This window comes from Prionailurus viverrinus, unplaced genomic scaffold (assembly GCF_022837055.1).
Source record: "Prionailurus viverrinus isolate Anna unplaced genomic scaffold, UM_Priviv_1.0 scaffold_38, whole genome shotgun sequence".
Taxonomy (NCBI): domain Eukaryota; kingdom Metazoa; phylum Chordata; class Mammalia; order Carnivora; family Felidae; genus Prionailurus; species Prionailurus viverrinus.
The window spans coordinates 4,377,158-4,401,701 of record NW_025927606.1 but is presented as its reverse complement, the minus strand read 5'-3'; the positions used below and the strand labels follow the sequence as shown (position 1 = coordinate 4,401,701).

The 24,544-nt window shown below is 48.0% G+C and overlaps 1 protein-coding gene across 1 annotated transcript; it reads left to right on the top strand.

Annotated features, from left to right (window-relative positions):
• The first annotated feature begins 1,510 nt into the window (after window positions 1–1,510).
• Window positions 1,511–24,544, top strand: LOC125158859 (cadherin-1-like). The gene is given in 12 exon segments (XM_047846361.1): window positions 1,511–1,597; window positions 1,677–1,820; window positions 1,927–2,082; window positions 3,297–3,441; window positions 5,947–6,029; window positions 6,032–6,127; window positions 6,964–7,092; window positions 10,718–10,899; window positions 20,208–20,450; window positions 20,654–20,790; window positions 21,917–22,032; window positions 24,467–24,544. Coding segments are annotated over 12 exon segments (1,596 nt in total).

Sequence of the window (24,544 nt, the reverse complement as noted above, 5' to 3'; positions counted from 1 at the left end):
TTTTTTTCTGATAATATGCAGTGGCTATGATTTTTAAAGTTAAGAAAACACAGGGATGCCTAGCTGGCTCAATCAGTAGTAAATGTGACTCTTGAGTCCTGAGTTTTAGCCCCACTTTGGGTGTGGAGATTACTTAAAAATAAAATCTTTAGGGGCGCCTGGGTGGCGCAGTTGGTTAAGCATCTGACTTCAGCCCAGGTCGTGATCTCGCGGTTCACAAGTTTGAGCCCCACGTCGGGCTCTGTGCTGACGGCTCAGAGCCTGGAGCCTGCTTCAGATTCTGTGTCTCCCTCTCTCTCTGCCCTTCCCGCACTCACACTCTCTCCCTGTCTCTCAAAAATAAATAAACCAAAAAAAATTAAAGATAAAATAAAATCTTTAAAAATAATGGGGCACCTGAGTAGCTCAGTTGGTTGAGCATCCAACTTCAGCTCAGGTCATGATCTTGCAGTTCCTGAGTCTGAGCCCCACATGGAGCTCGGGCTCACTCCTGTCAGCACAGAGCCTGCTTCGGATCCTCTGTCCCTGCTTTCTCTCTGCCCCTCCCCTGCCTCTCTCTCACACACACAAATAAACATTAAAAAATAAGTAAATACGGGGCGCCTGGGTGGCTCAGTCGGTTAAGCATCCGACTTCCACCCAGGTCATGATCTCACAGTTTGTGGGTTCGAGCCCTGCATCAGACTCTGTGCTGACAGCTCGGAGCCTGGAGTCTGCTTCGGATTCTAGGTCTCCCTCTCTCTCTCTGCCTCTCCCCTGTGCATGCTCTTTCTCTCTCTAAAAAATAAATAAAGATTTAAAAAAAAAAAAAAGTAAATAAAATAAAATAAATAAAAGTTAAGAAAATACTGAAAATAAAAACCACCCAGTAAATAATTTCATTTTTCAGAGGGAATATCAATTAATACAGCAAGTTACAGCTTTTCTGTTCATCGAACAAAAATAACTGCACGCACGCTTGGATATTTGCACGTTTTTCTTTTACAAACCCTCCAGAGCCCCTATCTTACTTTCTTTATCTTACTTTATCTAACTTTCCCACCTGCCTCTTTCCCTTCACAAAATATCCTGAACACCTTTCTTGCAGTTTTCACTGTTACGTCATGTCCGGGATTGGGCTGTGGTTGAACCAACACCCTGTCAGTGGACATGAAAGGTGTTTCCAGAAAGAGTTTGTATACCAGAGTTTAGCCTAGTTTTGGTATAGACTAAAACATGCACTGTATTCAGTCCTCAAGAAAGTTCTCTGATCTCATGGGTTTAGAAAGAATATGTTCATTCCACCTAACCCCTCCCATGATGTCTCAGAGCACCCCTCTCAGCCTTCCTGTCCACAGGACGGTGTTGGGAAAGCCTGGAGACCATGGTGGAGGTGGAAGCCATTGTTTTCTGGGAAGAAACAAGACAATGAGTAGTGACACCCAGGCTGGACCACGGGCATTGTCCCGAAGACTGTCCCCTGTGTTCCGAACCTGCTTCATCAATGGCTTTGCAGCTTCTTGCCCAATGGATGCCTTTTAGTGAGGGGTCTCCCAAGATACCTCAGAAGCTGGGGTTGGTGGTGAAAGATCTACGCAGCGACAAGACCCTCCAGCAGGTCAGTGGGGTGTTTACAAGAGCCGGCTTCATTGAACGGTTAAGCCTGTGCTATGGTCCCTCACCTCCTGTCCTTTTAGGGTACTCTCTCTGGACACCAGACGGAGGTGCTGATGTTCCCTCATGCCCACTACGGTCTCAGAAGGCAGAAGAGAGACTGGGTTATCCCTCCCATCTCCATCAGAGAGAATGAAAAAGGCCCATTCCCAAAAATGGTGGCTCAGGTATTGCAAAGGGAGGACTCTGGTTTCGTTCTAGGGTTCCCTATGGAGAGGGATTCATACCTCACTGGGGTCCTTCTTTGCTTTTCTGCTTCTGCGTTGTCTTCAGGTGAAATCTGACAACGGCAAGAAAATCCAGGTTTTCTACAGCATCACTGGCATGGGGGCTGACAAACCTCCTTGTGGTGTGTTTATAATGGACAGAGAAACAGGATGGCTAAAGGTGACAATGCCCTTGGACAGAGAGCAGGAGTCCCACTATGTTGCGAATGTCTCCTATATGGCTGTAGGGGGCGGAGCACTGGCAGCCATCTCATTTGCTAAACATTTCAAACAGCCACTTAATTTTTGAAGTTACTTATGGAACATGTTTTGAGCATCTATTATATTCCAGGTACCACACAGGAGGGTCAAGAGAGTAGAGCAGAGCTGGGGTACAGATCTGGGATTTGTAACCTAAGAACCAGCTCTGCAGCTGTGGACAAGTTCCAAGACTCACTAAGGTGAGGAGGCTGTGAGATGCGAGCTTCTGAGCTCAGGGGAGACAGCGATACTGGGGGGAGATGTAGACTGTTATAGTTTCTGCCGCTGCTGTTAGCTACAAAGACGCATAATGAAGAGTCCCATTCTAGAGGGGAAAAAGACAGGACTCTTGCAGCAAAGACAAAGGTGCAGCAGGGGGAGAGAAAGCGGCCAGACAGGGCTGAGCAGAGAGAATGAGCGCATTGTGACTCTAGATTGGAACATTCTAGACAATCTCCAAATGTTAAGAGTGTAGGACCCAGAGCGAAACAACTCATGGTGAGACCCCAGCTCTGACACTTCTTTACTTTGTAGCCCTGGCTGTGGTAGTGACCCCCTCAGTAACCCCCTTTGCTGCTGGGTTAATATATGTAAAGCACTTTGAACAACGACTAGTCCTGGGTAAATTCTCAATGCATGTCAGCTGAGCATCCCTTAAATACAGCTCTCTGGGGTGTCTTGTCCACCATACCCCTCTGAGGGAAACCAAGACCCAAATAGAGCCTCAATTTGCTCTCCTCCCAAGGTCATTGCCCTCATTCACAGAGTCTAAGTGAGTTCCCCATCAGGTCCACCTTCCACATCTGAGAAGGACAAAGACAAGTGCTGCAGAAATCAGAGCCCTCAGTCCTCATGATCCCACCATGAGAACGTGGTCACACGGTCACATCCAGCTGCGTGGGAGGCAATGTGCGTGGCTGAGCCAATTTCTAGGGAAAAGGGAAGAGGTGGGCAAGCTGACAGCTAGCACTCGACCCTGAGCATCACACCAGAAAACCCTGAGGAGACAACAGATGCAACCCTTACTAACATTAACGAGGTTGGAATAAGTCCTGTTTTCTCAGACTCCCAGGTAAGTGAAACATGAGACAAAGAAAGTGGCTTCTCACTGCAACGGGCCTTCTGTGGGACAGATGCCCACTGGCTGGCCTCTTCTGCACCTTTATTGCTTTTCAGCTTTTCTTTCATGCTGCGTCTTCGACTGGGAATGCTGTGGAAGAGCCTATGGAGACTGTGATCACAGTGGTAGACCCGAATGACAACAAGCCTGAATTCACCCAGGTAGTCTTTGAGGCGTCTGTGATGGAAAGAGCCCACCCAGGTTAATTTGAACAATGGAGGGCTTTAGTGACACATGGCAGTAAAATCAGGGGAGATACAAAGAATCTGGGAAACTAAAGTGTAAAAACCAGAGGAGATCTTACGAATCTACACCCTGGGCTCCAGTGCAAGGAAAGTTTCCATTTGGAGATTGGAAGGGACAGATCAAGGACTGCAATGACTTGTTCTCCTTTCTTTCTTTCTTCTTTTTTTTATTTTTTTATTTTTTTAGGGTGGGGTTTCAAGCAATAGAAACCCTCTCAGGCTTGCTCAAAAAAGTCGGGACTGGGGAGGGCTACAGGTGGAAAGGATCCCACAAAGAGGGGCCAACAGGGACCACAAAGCAAGAAGCTCCTTTTGGGGCCAAGGAAGTCCAGGAATCATGGGTCTGCTACTGTCCAGGTGATGCTCACTGGCTGCCTCAATTCTGTCTCTATGTCCTGTCTGCATTTGCTGGTCTCTGCATCTCTGTAACTGGTGCCACTGGCAGACCCTCCTCCCCTTGTGGCCGTTCTCACTTCATAGCTCCCTCGACACACCCTTTCTGCGTCAGTTTCCATTTCTCCCTACATATTTCCTAATACATGCTCCTACAAACACGAATCTGACTGATTATTCTTGATTAGGGGGCCACTCTGGTTTCAACAGGCTCTTACTTACACATCGAGGAGCTGTTGTTACACTTCCAGACATGACACTAAACCTGTGGATCCCATGACGGCATCATAGGCAACACTGACAGGACCACATGCTCACAACTTCCAACCGGACATTTTGGGAATGGATGTTGAGGTCCTCATTCTTTGGGACTGAAGATAAATGAAGCCGAAAAATCACAGGGTGTTTCATGTGAAATGACATTATGATGGATGCTTTCTTCTCCCTTCTGGCCCGCCATAACAGCCACTAATGCTTTCTTCCTCCTCTTCTCTGTATTTTCTATCTTCGTGCTGCCTTTGGCCCTACCACAAACCATGGCTCACTGGCCAGCACTAGCTCTCTCCTGATCACCCACGTAGGGGACAGGTCTGTTTCAGGTTCTCTCAGCGGACCAAACTCTAGAGGCTTGGTTCTAGCTACCATGACACACTGCCCCCACCTGCCTTTGTCCACTCTCTCACCACTTCCCTCCATCTGGCTTACGTGCTTGGCTCTAGCTCAGATGTGTGGCCAGTGGCCAGACGGGACTCCCCTGACAATGGCAGGGAAGGAAGAATGACACAAGAGGCCTGAGATCAGTAGAACAGCTGGAAAGATGAGATATGAAATGGTCACCTGACCCTCCCCTTGAGCACCTAATAACATCTCAGCACCCTGAAGTATCATGTTAATGAGGGACAAGATCCCACATCGACAGCCATGTCAAAAGATGCCCTAAAGACAAAAGAGAGAGGGAGGCAAACCAAGAAACAGACTTAACTAGAGAGAACACACTGATGGTTACCAGAGGGGAGTGGGGTGAGGGATGGGTTAAATAGGTGATGGGGATTAAGGACTGCACTTGTCGAGATAAGTACCAGGGGAGGTGTGGAATTTCTGAATGACTATATTGTACACTTGGAACTAATACTACACTGTATTTTAACTAACTGGAATTTATTTTTGTTAAATTTTTTATTACATTTATTTATTGATTGATTGATTGATTGATTGATAGACCGAGAGAGACAGAGCACAAGTCAGGGAGGGGCAGAGAGAGAGGGAGACACAGAATCCGAAGCAGGCTGCAGGCTCCAGGCTCCGAGCTGTCAGCGCAGAGCCTGACGCGGGGCTCAAACTCACAAACAGCGAGATCATGACCTGAGCCGAAGTCTGATGCTTAACCGACTGAGCCACCCAGGCGCCCCTAACTGGAATTGAAATAAAAACTTAGAAAATAAAATAAAATACATTTTTTAAAAGATGCCCTGGGGCACCTGGCTGGCTCAGTCAGCGGAATGAGCGACTCTTGTTCTCAGTTGGGGTCTTGAGTTCAAGCCCCATGTTGGGTGTAGAGATTACTTAAATAAATAAATACATCTTTTTTTTTTTTAATGTTTATTTATTTTTGAGACAGAGAGAGACAGAGCATGAACGAGGGGGGGTCAGAGAGAGGGAGACACAGAATCTGAAACAGGCTCCAGGCTCTGAGCTGTCAGCACAGAGCCCGACACGGGGCTCGAACTCACAGACCGCGAGATCATGACCTGAGCTGAAGTCGGCCACTTAACCGACTGAGCCACCCAGGCGCCCCTAAATACATCTTTAAAAAGAAAAATAACTAAAAAAAATTTTAAAGGACGCCCTAAAGATTTCTGGAAAAAGTAAACAAATCATTTGTAAATTATTATAATAATTTGGTGAATTATTTGAACTAGAACTTATACCACTTGATAAGTACTTTTGCCACCTGTATAGTGAATAGACCAAAAAAGAACACATTTAATTTTAGATTTCTGTGTTAATTTGTATTGCCCTGCCAGTTGTTAGCTGTTGAGATCAACTCTTCTCCCCTTTGTCCTTGCAGGAACCTCCGTGATGCAAATCACAGCAACGGACGCAGATGATCATGAGAACACCTACAGTGCGGCCATTGACCCCTCGGCCAAGACCTCCGCCAAGACCCCTCGGTGCCTCACCCCAACATGCTCACCATCAACCAGGACACAGGAATCATCGCTGTGCTCACTTCTGGGTTGGACCAACAGGTCAGGGGTCAAGAGGGGCTACCGGGTGGTGCAGTTAAATGTACATTTGTCCCAGCTGGTAAGGCTCGGGCACAAGTCAGAACAAACACTGACTAATCAGAATAAACATGAGCCAATCGGAGCAGACACCAGCCAATCAGAACAGGTTCCCAGCCAGTCAGAATAGGCACTCAACCAATCAGAACAGACTCCTGACTGTTAGACCATGAACCAACCAATCAGAAGAGGCATCTATCTGCCACAGGCAGGGTTCCCGCTGATGCCCCCCACCCCACCCTCCCGCCTGGCTGACTTTGAGCCCTGGGCCTATAGCAAGCCCTAAGGTATCACTGGGGTGAATTAGAAATGTGAGCCACAAGACAATTCCTGTAACTGATGAAATGAAATGATTTCTGTTTCCCAGGGATTCAGACCACATTCTCTGGTGAAAATAGAAAAATACAAGCATCCCCCGCCCCCATAAGTGTTGCACACATAACTGAAGGGGACCCAGGACTCCCAGGTGTAGTGCTGGGAGTGGGAATATATTGATCAAATCCCAATCCAGGAAACTTTCCTCCTGGGTCAGTTTTGGGAGAGGATGGTCCGAATTTACCAAAGTTGACTTCTCTGAGTGGTGAGCCAAGGAGAAAGCTGAGGTATGGGGCAGCATGTCAGCCTCTCCTTGAGTGCCTGACAGGACCGTCGCTCCTGGGAGCCAGTCATTTACTGGAAGGGAGGGTCCACCAGGTGTGCTGCCTCAGGCATTCCACATTTACTCTCTGGGTGCCACTGGGTAGATGAGCCAAACCTGCATCTATAATCCCCGGTGCTGACTGCCACCTGCTTGTCTGCAGATCGCTTCCGTATACACCCTGACAATTCAAGCTGCTGACCTCCAAGGTGAAGGCTTAAGTTCTATAGGGACAGCTGTGATCACAGTCACCCACAGCAATGCTAACCCTCCCGGCTTCAGCCCAACTTTGGTAAGTCCAGCCAAAGTCAACGGATGTCTCGTGACCTATGTCCTACAGTGAATTATGTGTCACTGTGTTGACAAGCAGTGTCATGATTCAAGCCTCAGCCTGGCTGTGTTTGAGAACGCTCTGGACCACATTCTCTGATGAAAATAGGAAAATACAAGCATCCCCCGCCCCCATAAGTGTTGCACACATAACGGAAGGAGACCCAGGACTCCCAGGTGTAGTGCTGGGAGTGGGAATATATTGATCAGATCCCAATCCAGGAAACTGTCAGTATATGGGTCAGTATTGGGAGGGGATGATCTGAATTCACCAAAGTTTGCTTCTTTGAGTGGTGAGCCAAGGTGAAACTCTCCCTGTCCCAGGGAAAGGGCTGCTTGCTCTGGGCCAGGTGGTGACTCAGATGGGCAGATGAGTGTGAAAGACAGAGTCCATGACACAGACAAGATGTCATTGTCCTAGGGGCACAATCGTTCATGGGGAGCCCCATCCCACTGGTTAAGAATAAAGAGCCCTCGGGCCCAGGTGGCAGGAACTGACACAGGGATTCTTTGAGGACGTGCGGTACAGGACACTTGGATGAGCAAAAGGATAGAGGCAGTTTATTGTAAAGAAACAGAGTGGGGGGCAGACAGGCTTGGGGGCAGCTGAGCCTTATGAGGGCTAGAAAACAGTGTCTGGAAACCCCTCAGAATCCAAGTCACCTTGTCTGTCTGTCTGTCCCTCTCCCTCACACTGTCTCATCTTTATACATCTGTTTAATTCTCACTCTGCAGCCTGACTCTCTCTGTGCATATGTGCGGAGTCATTGTATCTCTTCAACCATTGGATACTTACTTCGTACCCACTTGTGGCCAGGTCCTGTCCCAGGCATGGGGACATCTGTGATGACACAGACAAAAACTCCGGGTCTTGGGGAGATGAAATTCTCCCGGGGGACACATGACCCTCCTGTGGCCCTCAAGCCCCTGCCCATCCCCCTGGCCTCACTACTCAACTGGCCCTCCCTGAGCTCCAGCCTTTGTGCTTCCTTGCTGGTCTTTCAACATGCCAGTCATGCCCCTGTCTCAGCACTTCCCTCCTCCTCGGAGAAGACCACACTCAAACCCATTGCCTGCCACCCCCCGCCAAAGCTCATTCTCAGCTCATCTCACCATCTTGATTGTTGTACTTGTTCAGGTCTTTAGGACTGTCCCTTCCTCTTGCCACTTTGTGTCACGTCAGTGCACCTGGTGATGCCGCCTCGATATTTCCTCAAGGAAGGAAGGTCCCAGGTGCCTTTATGTATTCTCAGTTGAGGCAACAATTGGAATGGAATCAAAGTCTCTGCATTCCAACCACAAATCCCCATCGCAATGGCCTGAGAAGACTCTCTAGACAGGGTGTGGAGCCGGGGGCAGGACACAGGCATCCTTCCTGTGATAAGGGCGGTGTCTCAGTGGGGCCCCAGTGGGCAGTCCCATGTGGGCCTCTCCAGTGGCTCAGGGTAGGGCAGGAACCTCCCAGCTCTCAGTGCTAACTCAGGCAGCAGTCACACCAGTAGTGTCTCACTGGGAAACAGAAGGTATCTGTACCTGCTCAGGGTGCAGACCAACCAAAAACAACTGTCAGTTCCAAGTTACTGAGCAGTTTACGGCTACACATTTTACCTGCATGATTTCAGCCTCCTGAGGCAGACATCCTTTCATCTACACACCCAGAAAAGTCAACAGGATTGGCTTAAAACCATGACGGGTTTATTGCTCTATGTAACACAATCCAGACACAGAAGGCCCCAGCTTCCGGACACACCAAGCGGCAACACAGGGACACAGATTCCTTCTTTTTGTTCCATCTTCTTTAGCTTGTGAGTTTTGTCTTCATGGTGGCTGCTACACCAGACCACTGATCCAGTTAGAAGAGGGAGGGAAGAGATCAAGAGCCATGCCGGGTGTCTTTTTACCATAACCTCCACCAGGTAGACTTGCACTTTGACCTCACCAGCCAGAACGTGGTATGCGGCCACCCCTGGCTGGAATTTGTTTTGGTAGCAGGGATTACAGAGCAGGGCATCACACAGTGAGAATAACAGAATAACTGGCACTGACCCCATTAGGCTGGACCCCCTTGCCCACTCTTAAGCGGCCCAATGCCATAGGAGAGTCGTGAGGAAGGTTCCAGGCAAAGCCTGCAGGCCTTGAAGGGTTTAACCAAGGCCTACCTGTTTGGTGGTCACCTGGCTTAAGCCCAGGGACATGGGGTCTGGATTCCATGGGCTGGCCCTGCTCAGGCCACTGGGAATGGTGACAGGGTGGTCACCTGGGTGTCTAGAGCCCCAGGCTCTGAGCTGCTTTCTCTCAGGGGAGATAGGCCAGACCCTTGGCATAAAGTCCAGGGATGTGCTCAAGGCAGTGGGCCTTGGATTTAGGTCCCAAGCATCCCCTTCTCAGTCCTGTAGCTGTGACCTTAGTGTTTCTGTGCCCCTCCCCAAAATCAGAGGTGATAGTAGCCCTGGTCTCCTAAACTGCAGTACAGATTAGGGTCTGTCTGCTCCCACTGGTGCTACCCTGACAGCAATACAGATCAGTTAGCCTTGTTGAATGGAGAAGAAGTTGTCTGACCTCCCTGTGTTTATCATCTATGGAAAGGGGGGGGGGGGGCAGTGATTTTGTCCTCTGGGGGTATATGAGGACCACAGTAAATAATGTACAGGAAGGTGCTAATAGGAATTCATTCATGGGCTGGAATTGGAACCAGTCTGACCTCAGAGAGCACACTGTCTCTACTCTGGAAGATGTATCCGAAAAATAATTGAGTTAATTCTTTTGAACCCATTGCTGGACGTGCTACAATTAGGAAGCCCATCCTTCTCTGTCCTTTGTTCCCAAGACAGGTACGCCAGGATACAAAGAGACAGAGAACAGCAGAGGCTCACATGCCTGAATTCCCTATAACTGAAATGCAGAGACAGTTGTAGACGTTACCATATCATCCACAGAGTCCTGGGCAATAAACCCAGCGTCCCTCCCAAGGTGACTAGGGCTGGAGTCAGGGTCACACCTGGGCCTGGACGGTGTTCCAGCAGAGCCCTCCTAACAGTCTCGTGTGCAAGATGTAAGACAGAGACACTTGCTCCCCATGGAGACTGAGTCAGAAGGGACCTGACAGCGAGGTGCGGGGGACAGGCTGGAGGAGCCACTCTAGGTCCAACTTCTCGCTTGGCTCCTGAGCCTGCGGGGCTAATGGCCTCAGCTGGGATCTGAGGAGCTTCTCACGGTGGCTGCAACCTGAGAACAGAGCCCGGAATGGCTGCATTTGGCCATGGGGACATATCCTCCTCGGCTGATGCACACTTTGGGATCCAAGCTTCAGGAGCTAGGAGACACGGTTTCACCTTTCCCGTCCCTTTGGCACAGAGTGAACGTAGACACTGAGCTGTTGGAGGCCCCACCGCTGACGCACACGTCCAGGGTACTGAGCAGGGCCTTTGCAGGTGCCCCTCACTGTCGCTCAGGCCAACAGACACCCGCTTCAAGAAAAGACCCTTCTACCATGGCCCATCCTGCTGAAGATCCCTTGAGGCTGCCACAGGCTGCTTCCCAGGTCCCCACACAGGATGTCAGGAATGAGTGTCTGTGTCCTCTTGCAGTACACGGGCCAGGTGCTTGAAAACAAGGTGGATGCAGGGATACTGAGACTGAAGGTGAAGAGAGAAGACGCCCCAGGCTCTCCAGCAGGGAAGGCAGTGTTTTCCATCCTGAATGACAGAGCAGGCCTCTACACTGTCACCACGGACCCGGAGACCAACAATGGCCTTTTGAAAACGGCCAAGGTAGGTGTGAGTTCTAAGGAGGTGGCCGCCGTGATCGATTGGCTCTGTCCACCCTGAACCAAGACAGGAGCAGACACCACACTCCTCACACCAGGAAGGCAGTTTCCCAGTGGGGACCTTCTACTGCGATGGGGGTCCCCCCCGGTCCTTGCATCAAAACAGCCATGCCATCACCCTGGACCTCAGAAATGCTGCCTAATTAACAGCTTTTTCCCAGAAAAACACTAACCTGGGATGTTTTCAGAGAGCTAAACTGGGACAGGGGTCTTTATTTGGGTTCCTCCAAAAGTGGGAGGGGCCCCAGAAGCACTGAGAAGGGGTGAGTGGGACAGGAAGTGGGGAGAGAACAGGAGGCTCAAGAATAGAGGGCTCAGGCCTCCAGAGTCATTCTGAGCAATGCCTGAGCAGTCGTCTCATCTGAGACATTTGTCTCCCTTCCCTTATGCTTAGAACTGTTGCTTTACCCCTAGAGGCAGGAAGCCAGGTCCCCTGAGCCACAGTGGTCTTCAGAGTGGGCACAGGGGCCTGGAACCATCTACTCCCCATTCCCCCGGATAAACTGAAGATAAACTATCAAAAAGAGAGAGAGAAACAAAAAGACAGGCAACTGGGCGGCTCAGTCAGTTAAGTGTCAGACTCTTGATCTCGGCTCAGGTCATGATCTCATGGTTGGAGAGTTCAAGCCCCACGTTGGGCTCCTTGCTGGCAGTCCTGAGCCTGTTTGGGATTCTCTCTCTCCCTCTCTCTTTCTGCCCTTTCCCCGCTTATGCGCACATGCACACCCTTGCACTCGCTCTCGCTCTCTCTCTCTCTCAAACATAAAAAAAATAAACAAAAACAAACAAACAAAAAAAACAAGAAGGGGAGGGAGGGAGCCAAGATGGCGGCACAGCATGGAAGTTTTTTGTGTGTCTCGCATGCATGAAATACAGCCAGACCAACACTAAACCATCCTGCACACCTAGAAAACTGATTGGAGGACTAACACAACAATCTGCACAACCTGAACCACAGAATTCAGCAGGGATGCGGCGCAGAGAGCTGAACTGGGGGAGAGAGAAACCGCGGGAAGGGAGGTGCTTCTGCGGGCAGAGAGAGGACTGAGACTGGGGAGGGGGGAGAATACGGGAAAAGCACCTTCCGCAAAAGCAGCTGGAGAGAAAGCGGAAAATTAGAAACAGCCGCAGGGACTGAACTAAAAAAGGAGAAAGGCGAGGGTTTAAATTCCATTAAGACTGTAAACAAGGGGAATGCAGAGTCTGAAACTCCACAGCTCCATACCTGGTGGTGCTCGGGTCGGAAGTGTGAATCCCCAGGAGCAGAGTGGAGTCCGGGAGGTTCTTGGGCCACACGGGAAAAAGTGGTTCCACTGCTGGAAGAACATTTGGTAGAGACTGTTGAGGCCACCTGGTCGCAGAAGACCCCAGAGAACGGCCACATTCGCTGGTGCTGGAACAAGGTCATTAAGGGTGAAGCCTGGTGCCACGTGTGTGTTGTGATTTTCCATGGTCCCTAAAACACTGCTGCTACACTGTCTCGCGAACTTTTTTGGGGGTGGCCTGGCACCTGGCCGCAGTCTCGGGGTACCGGCAACAGTGGGGTCCAGCAGGAGCTCCTGGGTGCAGCTGACATTCGGCCATTGCTCATTCGGCCATTGCTCGGTGAGACCCTCCCACAGAGGGGCTGAACGGGTCAAAGCCGCAATCTTTCGGAAATAAGGGGCCAGGGAAAACAGCCGCATCTAAGACAAAACTCAGGAGAGAGTTACGGACTGGGGCCTGGTCACAGATAGTGAAAAAGCAGGGAGTGGATGAGAGCTGAAGACAGAAGACCGGTGCGCGATTGCTGATCTGGGAGAACAGGCTGGATAGCTGGGCGGCGCTATTTTCACCACTCCCACACATGCGCATTCGCACCTACCTGCAACACTCCACCCCAGTAGGCTAGCAGCGCCATCTAGTGGAGAGCGGAGCTGTTACAGCGAGCCCCGCCCAACTGGGCCAACTTCGCTCTTCAAGAACACAAGGCTCACCACCTGCTTGGTTTATGGACTATAAAGCGCTTCATAGTCTGCCTTCTACAGGAAAACGAAGTAATTTCAGTCGTATTTCAATCTGTTAGCAGGTCCATCTATTCAATTTTCTTTTTTCTTCTCTTTTTGTTTCTTTTCTTTTTCTTGAAAACAGAAAGGGAAAAAATTCATTTTTATTTTCAATTTTTATTAAAAATATTTTTCTTGGGGCGCCTGGGTGGTGCAGTCGGTTAAGCGTCTGACTTCAGCCAGGTCACGATCTCACGGTCCGTGAGTTTGAGCCCCGCGTCGGGCTCTGGGCTGATGGCTCAGAGCCTGGAGCCTGTTTCTGATTCTGTGTCTCCCTCTCTCTCTGCCCCTCCCCCATTCATGCTCTGTCTCTCTCTGTCCCAAAAATAAATAAACGTTGAAAAAAAATTTTTTTTAATAAAAAAATATTTTTCTTTAATTTTTTCTACTATATTCTTTACTTTTGTGTAAATTTTTTTCAAATTCTATTTTACTTCCATCATTTCATTTTAGTCTACTTCAGTGTATTCATTTTTTCAAGTTTTCAAACGATTTCCTTTTTTTTCCCCCCTTTTTTATCTAACCTATCAAGCCACTTTCAACAATCAAAACACACCTAGGATCTAGCATCACGTATTCGATTTTGTGTGTGTGTGTGTGTAATTTTTTAATTTTATTTTTTTAATTTTAATTTTTTCTACCTCATTAATTCCTTTTCTCCCTTCAAAATGATGAAACAAAGGAATTCACTCCAAAAGAAAGAGCACGAAGAAATGAGAGCCAGAGATTTAACCAATACAGATACAAGCAAGATGTCTGAACCAGAATTTAGAATCATGATAATAAGAATACTAGCTGGAGTTGAAAATAGATTAGAATCACTTTCTGCAGAGATAAAAGAAGTAAAAACTAGTCAGGATGAAATTAAAAATGCTGTAACTGAGCTGCAATCACGGATGGATGCAGTGGCAGCAAGGATGGAGAATCAGCGATACAGAGACAAACTTATGGAGAATAATGAAGCAGAAAAAAAGAGGGAGATTAAGGCAAAAGAGCACGATTTAAGAATTAGAGAAACCAGTGACTCATTAAAAAGGAACAACATCAGAATCATAGGGGTCCCAGAAGAGGGGGGGGGGGGGTACAGGGGTTATGTGAGCAAATCATAAAAGAAAACTTTCCTAACCTGGGGAAAGACACAGATATCAAAATCCAGGAAGCACAGAGGACTCCCTTTAGATTCAACAAAAACCGACCATCAACAAGGCGTATCATAGTTAAATTCACAAAATACCAGGCAAGGAGAGGATCATGAAAGCAGCAAGGGAAAAAAAGTCCTTAACCTACAAGGGAAGACAGATCAGGTTTTCGGCAGACCTTTTGACAAAACTTGGCAGGCCAGAGAGGAGTGGCAGGATATATTCAATGTGCTGAATTAGAAAAATATGCAGCCAAGAATTCTTTATCCAGCAAGGCTGTCATTCAAAATAGAAGAAGAGATAAAAAGTTTCCCAAACAAAAATTAAAGGAGTTTGTGACCACTAAACCAGCCCTGCAAGAAAATTTAAGGGGGACTCTCTCAGAGGAGAAAAGATGAAAATATTAAATAAATAAATAAATAAATAAAGACCAAAAGCAACAAAGATTAGAAAGGACCAGCGAACACCACCAGAAACTCCAACTCTACAAGCAACATCATGGCAATAAATTCATATCTTTCAGTACTCACTCTAAATGTCAATGGACTCAATGCTCCAATCAAAAGACATAGGGTAACAGAATGGATAAGAAAACAATATCCATCTATATGCTGTTTACCAGAGACCCACTTTAGACCTAAAGACACCTTCAGATTGAAAGTAAGGGGATGGAGAACCATCTATCATGCTAATGGTCAACAAAAGAAAGCCAGAGTAGCCACATTTATATCAGACAATCTAGATTTTAAAATAAAGACTGTATCAAGAGATGCAGAAGGGCATTATATCATAATCAAGGGGTCTATCCACCAAGAAGACCTAACAATTGTAAACATTTATGCACCAAATGTGAGACACCCAAATATATAAATCAATTAATCATAAATATAGAGAAACTCATCTATAGTAATACCATAGTAGTAGGAGACTTCAACACCCCACTCACAGCAATGGACGGATTATCTAATCAAAAAATCAAGAAGGAGACAATGGCTTTGAATGACACACTGGACCAGATGGACTTAACAGAGATATTCAGATCATTTCATCCTAAAGCAGAAGAATATACGTTCTTCTCCAGCGCACATGGAACATTCTCCAGAATAGACCACATACTGGGACACAAATCAAGTACAAAAAGATCGAGATCATACCATGCATATTTTCCGACCACAACACTATGAAACTCGAAATCAACTGCAAGAAAAAATTTGGAAAGGTAACAAATACTTGGAGACTAAAGAACATCCTACTAAAGAATGAATGGGCTAACCAAGAAGTTAAAGAGGAAATTAAAAAGTATTTGGAAGCCAATGAAAATGATAACACTACAACCCAAAACCTCTGGGACACAGCAAAGGCGGTCATAAGAGGGAAGTACATAGCAATCCAGGCCTTCCTAAAGAAGGAAGAAAGATCTCAGATACACAACCTAACCTTACACCTTAAAGAGCTGGGAAAAGAACAGCAAATAAATGAAACCAGAAGCTGGTTCTTTGAAAGAATGAACAAAATTGATAAACCACTAGCCAGTTTGATCAAAAAGAAAAAAGAAAGGACCCAAATAAATGAAATCAAGAATGAAAGAGGAGAGATCACAACCAACACAGCAGAAATAAAAACAATAATAAGAGAATATTATGAGAAATTATACGACAATAAAATGGGCAATCTGGAAATAATGGACAAATTCCTAGAAATATATAAACTACCAAAACTGACACAGGAAGAAATAGGAAATTTGAACAGACCCATAACCAGTAAAGAAATCGAATTAGTAATCAAAAATCTCCCAAAGAACAAGAGCCCAGGACCGGATGGCTTTCCAGGGGAAATTCCAGGGGAATTTTAACAAACATTTAAGGAAGAGTTAACACCTATTCTCTTGAAGCTGTTCCAAAAAATAGAAATGGAAGGAAAACTTCCAAACTCTTTCTATGAAGCCAGCATTAGTTTGATTCCAAAACCAGACAGAGACCCCACAAAAGAGGAGAACTATAGACCAATTTCCCTGATGAATCTGGACACAAAAATCTTCCACAAGATATTAGCCAACCAGATCCAACAATACATTAAAAATATTATTCACCATGAACAAGTGGGATTTATAGCTGGGATGCAGGGCTGGTTCAATATCCACACAACAATCAATGTGATTGATCACATCAATAAAAGAAAGGACAAGAACCACATGATCCTCTCAATAGATGCAGAGAAAGCATTTGACAAAATACAGCATCCTTTCTTGATAAATACCCTCAAGAAAGTAAGGATAGAAGGATCATACCTCGAGATTATAAAAGCTATATATGAACGACCCAATGCTAATATCATCCTTAATGGGGGAAAACTGAGAGCTTTCCCCCTAAGGTCAGGAACAAGACAGGGATGTCCACTCTCAACACTGTTATTCAACATAGTATTGGAAGTCCTAGCCTCTGCAATCAGACAACACAAAGAAATAAAAGGCATCCAAATCGGCCAGGAGGAGGTCAAACTTTCACTCTTCGCAGATGACGTGGTACTCTATATGGAAAACCCTAAAGATTCCGCCAAAAAATTGCTAGAACTGATTCATGAATTCAGCAAAGTGGCAGGATATAAAATCAACACACAGAAAGCGGTTGCATTCCTATTCACCAACACTGAAGCAACAGAAAGAGAAATCAAGGAATTGATCCCATGTACAATTGCACCAAAACCATAAAATACCTAGGAATAAATCTAACCAAAGAGGTACAAAATCTATACACTGAAAACAATAGAAAGCTTATGAAAGAAATTGAAGAAGACACAAAAAAATGGAAAAAGATTCCATGCTCCTGAATAGGAAGAGCAAATATTGTTAAAATATTGATATTACCCAAAGCAATCTACATATTCAATGCAATCCCTATCAAAATAACACCAGCATTCTTCACAGGGCGACAACAAATAATCCTAAAATGTGTATGGAACCAGAAAAGACACTGAATAGCCAAAGCAACCTTGGAAAAGAAAACCAAAGCAGGAGGCATCACAATCCCGGACTTCAAGCTGTATTACAAAGCTGTAATCATCAAGACAGTATGGTACTGGCACAAGAACACTCAGATCAATGGAACAGAATAGAGAACCCAGGAATGGACCCACAAACCTACAGCCAACTGATCTTTGACAAAGCAGGAAAGAACAACCAATGGAATAAAGACAGTCTCTTCAGCAAGTGGTGCTGGGAAAACTGGACAGCGACATGCAGAAGAATGAATCTGGACCACTTTCTTACACCAGACACAAAAATAAACTCAAAATGGATGAAAGACCTAAATGTAAGACAGGAAGCCATCAAAATCCTTGAGGAGAAAGAAGGCAAAAACCTCTTTGATCTTGGCCGCAGCAACTTCTTACTCAACACGTCTCCAGAGGCAAGGGAAACTAAGCAAAAATGAACTACTGGGACCCCATCAAAATAAAAAGCTTTTGCACAGCGAAGGAAACAATCAGCAAAATTAAAAGTCAACCGACAGAATAGGAAAAGATATTTGCAAACGACATATCAGATAAAGGGTTAGTATCCAAAATCTATAAAGAACTTATCAAACTCAACATATCAGATAAAGGGTTAGTATCCAAAATCTATAAAGAACTTATCAAACTCAACACCCCCCCAAAAAATAATCCAGTGAAGAAATGGGCAAAAGACATGAACAGACACTTCTCCAAAGAAGACATCCAAATGGCCAACAAACACATGAAAAAATGCCCAACTTCACTCATCATCAGGGAAATACAAATCAAAACCACAATGAGATACCACCTTACACCTGTCATAATGGCTAACATTAACAACTCAGGCGACAACAGATGTTGACAAGGATGCAGAGAAAGAACTCTTTTGCACTGTTGGTGGGAATGTAAGCTGGTGCAGCCACTCTGGAAAACAGTATGGAAGTTCCTCAAAAAATTAAAATAGAACTACCCTACGACCCAGCAATTGCACTACTAGGTATTTATCCAAAGGATACAGGTGTGCTGTTTCGAAAGGACATATGCACCCCAATGTTTATAGCAGCACTATCGACAATAGCCAAAGTATGGAAAGAGCCCAAATGTCCATCGATGGATGAATGGATAAAGAAGATGTGGTATACATATACAATGGAGTATTACTCGGCAATCGAAAAGAATGAAATCTTGCCATTTGCAACTACATGAATGGAACTGGAGGGTATTATGCTAAGAAATTAGTCAGAGAAAGACAAATACCATGTGACCTCACTCATATGAGGACTTTAAGAGACAAAACAGATGAACATAAGGGAAGGGAAGCAAAAATAATATAAAGCAGGGAGGGGGACAAAACAGAAGAGACTCATAAATATGGAGAACAAACAGAGGGCTACTGGAGGGGGTGTGGGAGGGGGGATGGGCTAAATGGGTAAGGGCACTAAGGAATCTACTCCCGAAATCATTGTTGCAGTATATGCTAACTAATTTGACTGTAAATTTAAAAAATAATAATAAAATTAAAATTAAAAAACCAAGAGGGAATGTAAAGAGTCATGGGGGAGAAGGACAATCTCAGGAACTTGTGCTTGGCTGAGGAGTGACTGGGAGGGGGGGGGGAGGAGTCACTTACTGCTCCTTGTGCCAGAATACCAGGACACCTAGAATAAACATGGACAAGGCCAAAGGCAGCATCTAGACAAGGCTGGGGGACAGAAGGGCTAAAAATCAAGAACTCCACCAAGGACATGCCCCGGAACATTTGTCGACCTGCGTGAAACCGGAGTATTGTGCCAGCAGGCGGCAAATCGACCCCTTGGGAATAACCACATGCCTTGCGGGTGGTGCCGAGGCCTAAGTCAGGAGGACCCGATCCCAGCTGACTCCTGGCCCAACCATCTGGGGACTCTTTCAGATAATTCTGCTCAGGGCCCACCACCCATGTTGTCCCTGTGCAGGATAATAAAACAGAGAGCTAACACAGGGTCCCAAGAAGGGCCACGGGCTGTTTATGTACTAACACACTCAGTATTCACTCCAGCAGGGAAGTGCTGCAATTATGGACAGGTGACGATGGGGAAAATGAGGTACAGAGCAGTGAGGTCACCTGCTTGGGCTGCACAGTAAGCGGCAAAGCCAAAACCCTCACCACAGTCCCCCTCTTCACTGCTATGTTAAGTGCGAAGTATCCAAGCGCCAGCTCAGCACAGAGCACTCCCTGTCATGGCCGCTTCTGCCCTGCCAATGGGTCTCGGGTCAGGCCAGCCTCGGCCAGAGGGAATTCTGAGATTCGTGGTTGGGATGATGTCCATGCTGAGGCAGGGGCTGGGCCGTCTACCCCAGTGCACTCACACGGCTGGGCACACGTGGCCGTCGGGGAGTTCTGGCTCAGGACTCGTCCGGGGGTGCATGATGATATGAAACCTCTACCACAGTTCTTTGAAATGAGAACTGGCCTACAAAGCTCAGAAACGGGAGCTTTCTGGTTGCTCCTTATACCAGCCGCTATTGCTACATAACAAATCACCCCACACACAACTCAGCCGCTTAAAAAATGGAACAGTTTTTTACCTCCATGGGTCAGGAATTCAGGAAAGACTCAGTGATTCTGAGTCAGGGTCTCTCCCACAGTTGTGGCCAGAAGGTGACCAGGACTGGAGGCCGGGGGCTCAAATGAGCTTCCTCATAGCATGGTGACCTCGGGGCTCTCTGACTTCACGCTCCAGTGAGCAAGGGCGGGGTGCCTCATCTTGGGTGACAAAGCCTTGAAGTCAGGATGCATGACACTGGCGACCTGCAGTAGGAGAAACCACGATGGAAGCCTGCTGGGGTTCCCGGGAAGGGGACGTGGGCCCCGCTTCAGGGTGATGCGCTCAGGAAAGCACGTGAGAAGGGTGATGTTCTGTGGCCATCTTTGGAACACAGCCCGCCATACCAAGCTGGGGCCTTCCCTCAAGACAGGCAGAGGGTAGCAAGCCAGGGCCTGAGCGCTCTTGCAGGCCAGCAAAAGGGAGGCCTCCTGTGCCGAGTCCTGGAAAGCTATGTGCCTGAGTCCCCTGACCGCCCTCTGCTATGTTCTTCGGGGCTTGGATTTTGAGACCACGCGGCAGTACGTCCTTTACGTGACAGTGGTGGATGCAGTGCCCTTGGCATCTCTCTTCACCTCTACGGCCACGGTCACTGTGGACGTGTTGGACGTGAATGAGGCCCCTGTCTTTGTACCCCTGATACAGATGGTGGAAATGCCCAAGGACACCAGTGTGGGCCAGGAGATCACATCCTACAGGGCCCAGGACCCAGACAGCTTCCGCTCTCAGGAAATCAGGTAGGACTGGAGGTGTGGCTTGTCCTTGCTGCCGTTCGGACCTGCTCAAGGCACCCAGGGCTGAGACCCAGCCACGTGCCTGGAGAGCTGGCCGGAGGAAATACTTAAATTTGTCAGCCCCCAGTAGCTCATTATGCCCCGGGAGGGTGGTTGGGGGACACATGGCCCCAGCCCTGTAAGAACCGAGGGTTTGTCCCTTTCAGGTACCAGATAGGGCACGACCCCAGCCATTAGCTGGACATCAACTCAGAAACAGGCGTCATTTCCACTCGAGCCAGTCTGCACGAGGACAGCGTGGAGAACCACACATTTTCGGCTGTTGTCATAGCTGTAGACAACGGCAGGGGCTTGGATGTTTCATCTTTGGGCCACATCCCTCTGTTGATGTGACGCTCTGATGCCCAGCTCCACGTTGCGGCTGAGCTTGCGTACATTATCTCAACACATCTTTCCCAGAAGCTGACGAGGAGGGACTGTGTTCTCTTACCTGTTTTACTGAAAACACAGGATTGAGGAGTGAAAACGATCCTCCCAGCATCCCAGGGGGCAAGGACGGGCTTGAGCCAGGCTGTCCAGGCTTCCGAGCAAAATCACTCAGGGGGTCCAGCCTGGCTGCTGTGTTACAGCAAAGGTGACCGTGGGCACAGCACTACCCGCGCTGGGAAGAGAGTGGCAGGATCTGCCTCCAGACACCCTAAGGGACAAAGTGCACACATACAGGCCCATGTCACACACACCTTCAACAAATACCCATTTGCACACTCACATGTGCACACTCACATTCACATAGATCACATTAAAACAGTCACTCATGCACACTCCCACAGACTGACATCCATGCAGACTCACAAGCTCATACGTGCACACGCACACATCATACACATTCACACGAATTGTCACACTCACACACACACTCTCATAAGTCCCTGCTCAGGTCACGTTGCCTGTGGCCACCAGCACCTGGCAAACCGTACCCATAAATGGTGGTGCTAAGGGCCCAGTGAGTACTCAGGGCGCTGTGCAGAAGCTGCGTTTAATTTTTTTTTTTTAACGTTTTATTTATTTTTGACAGAGAGAGAGAGAGACAGAGCATGAGCGGGGGAGTGTCAGAGAGAGAGGGAGACACAGAATCCGAAGCAGGCTCCAGGCTCTGAGCCATCAGCACAGAGCCCGATGTGGGGCTCGAACTCACAGGCTGCGAGATCATGACCTGAGCCGAAGTCGGACGCTCAACCGACTGAGCCACCCAGGCACCCCGAAGCTGCGTTTAGAGTTAGATTAGAGAGGAGATAAACGGTAAGATCAAGCAGCCCTTTTCAGGCTGGCTCAGTCACCCAGTGAGAGATAGGACCATGGGGAGGGGCCCCAGGGGGGACAGCAGACCTCATGGGATGGTGTTTAAGTTGGAGGAAATGTAGCGGCTCACAATTGTAGGGTCTGATCTCCTCTGTCTCATTCCCCCTTAGGGCAACCTCCAGCCATGGGGACCAGGACCCTTCTCCTCACTTTCTCTCACACAGACTGTCCAATGGCAGACTCACAGTGCCTTTCCATCTGCCGGCGGGGACGAGAGCCTGAGGCTGTAAGTATGGGCCACCAGGGCCTTTCGCCAAACGGTTGTCTTCCTAGGGTCCCCATGGGTTGTCAAGATGAGCTCCCAGGTGAGTATCCAGCCTTGTCACCAGGATCGGCAAAGCACCGTGTACAGCCAATCAGACCGTGCACTGACTTGATACATATATACCTCACACTGCAAGTGTTTTTATCATTTTTAAGTGTTTTCAAATGTTATAACTTTGAATCCACAGATGAGCCATTTAAACAGTTACTATGACAATTTTCTGGTAGATGAGGACCTCGAAGATGAAGCACCTTATTCTAATTTGCCTAGAGGTGCCACAAGGGACCTTGTCACCTTCTCATTAGGCAAGTGCCCAGTATGCAATGTCCCCATGATAATCTTGGTTCTCAGAGAGGGCTGGCTGCCAGGATGCCAGGCAGGGGCTGAGGGTCTCAAGTGACTTGTGAAAGGGGCAGGGGCCCTAGACGCTGAAGTTCCCGTCTGGGTGGAGGCAGGATGGGGAACAGGCCCTGGAGGGGCCCTGGAAGGAACTGCGACAACTCCCTTCCCCCCACCTTCTCTCCCGGCCACTAAGTTGTCTCTTGGGGCAAAGAGTGTCAGGTCTCTAGAAAGGGAGTTACCGGGCACACCCCCACAAAGGTTTCCTTGTTGCTCTTGTCAGTTTACTTATGGCAGTTGAGACGACTTAATGATTCTAAGAGTACAAAAATAAAAAATCTAAGAGTTCAAAGAAAGGTTAAAGAGCAAAAATAAGTAACCCCATCCACAATTGCTTGTCCCAGAGTGGCCGCTGGTGTAAGTCTGCTGGTAGCATACCAGAAAGTATTCCAGGTCTTGGCCTCTCTGTGCCTCCTCTGTAAAATGGGGTTAATAATACTTAAACATCAGGAGGTGGCCGTGAGGATTAAGTGAGCAAAGCTTTTAATGTAGCTGAAGCTATACACACATTCAGAGCAGAAAGCTATAGACGCCTCCCCCTGTTTACACCCTGTGTCATGCCTTGCGGCTAGTCACTACTCCAGGACACTGTTACACGCAAATGGACCTCATTCTCTTTAATGGGCTGCAGAGCATGCCGGTCTGTAACAGAGCTCATTTATTTAATTGTCCCCAGTGGAGACATCTGGTTGTTTCTCATCCATCATACCCATGGGTGTTGGCAAAAACAGGTGTGAGCCTCTCTTTGGGGTTATCTCCTGTAAACATAATCCCAGCCAAACGTCATATGTGTTTAAATCTCAAATCGATATTTTTTTTATTTAAAAAGATTTTAAGTTTATTTCTTTTTGAGAGAGAGACAGAGACAGAGACAGAGCATGAGCATGAGCAGGGGAGGAGCAGAAAGAGAGGGAGACACAGAACCGGAAGCAGGCTCAAGGCTCCGAGCTGTCAGCATAGAGCCAGATGCGGGGATCCAACCCACGAACAGTGAGATCATGACCTGGGAGGAAGTCGGACACCTAACTGAGCCACCCAGGCGCCCCTCAAATAGATATTCTTTTTTTTTTTTTTTTAATCTTTATTCTTGAGAGAGAGACAGAGCGTGAGCAGGGGAGGAGCAGAGAGAGAGGGAGACACAGAATCCGAAGCCGGCTCCAGGCTCTGAGCCGTCAGCACAGAGCCCGACTGGGGGCTCAAACTCACAAACCGCGAGATCATGACCTGAGCCAAAGTCCGAGGCTCCACCGACTGAGCCACCCAGGAGCCCCGCAAATAGGGATCTCTTAATTAACTCCAAAGTAGGTGTAACCAGCACACTCCCAGCCTTTGCTAGGAGGGTCTTCTTCCCTGACTTGGAGGGGGGTGATTCTTAACCTACACACAGTCCATGCTCACCATCCAGTAGTTGGAAAATGCCCTTTGACAGCAAGAAAAAGGTTCCCTACGTAGAGCAACACAACCAGTCAACCAACATGGTGGTGTAGACCTTTCCAGATGTTAAATATAGAGTGCCCTTACTTACGTTACATAAAATACTTTATGTGCAAGAACTTCAATATGGCGATGGACTGGTACCCGTCCGCTCAGTTCTGTCACTTGCTCCTCTCTCCCAGGCCCTAAGCTGTCAGGGTGCAGAGCCTCCCTAGAGGTGGGGGGGCCACAGGGGCGTAAGGGGAGAGAGGTAGGTAGACAGCTTCGCCTCATCTCAGCCTTGGGAGTTACTGCCGAGGGTTTTACAGAACCGGACAGGAAACTGAGGCACCGTCACGTGGTCTCTCAGGGCCGTCAGGGCAGTCAGGGCAGCCCGCGGCCCACGCTGATCTCCGCTGGACCTACTCGTCCCGCCCCCGCCCCGCCTGCAGCGCCACAGACCCGGAACGGACGCCCCTCCCCCCTCCGCCCCCGCGCCCCCCGCCCCGCCCCAAACCCCACCTCCCGCCGGTGCCCTCAACTTCACTTCCGGCCCTGGGAGGAGCCTCCGCGGCCCCCGCAGGTCTGTGCGCCCCCGTCGCCACGCCAGAGCTCCGCAGCGAAGCCCCCTCGGACACCCCTGGTGGACACCGAGGTGTAG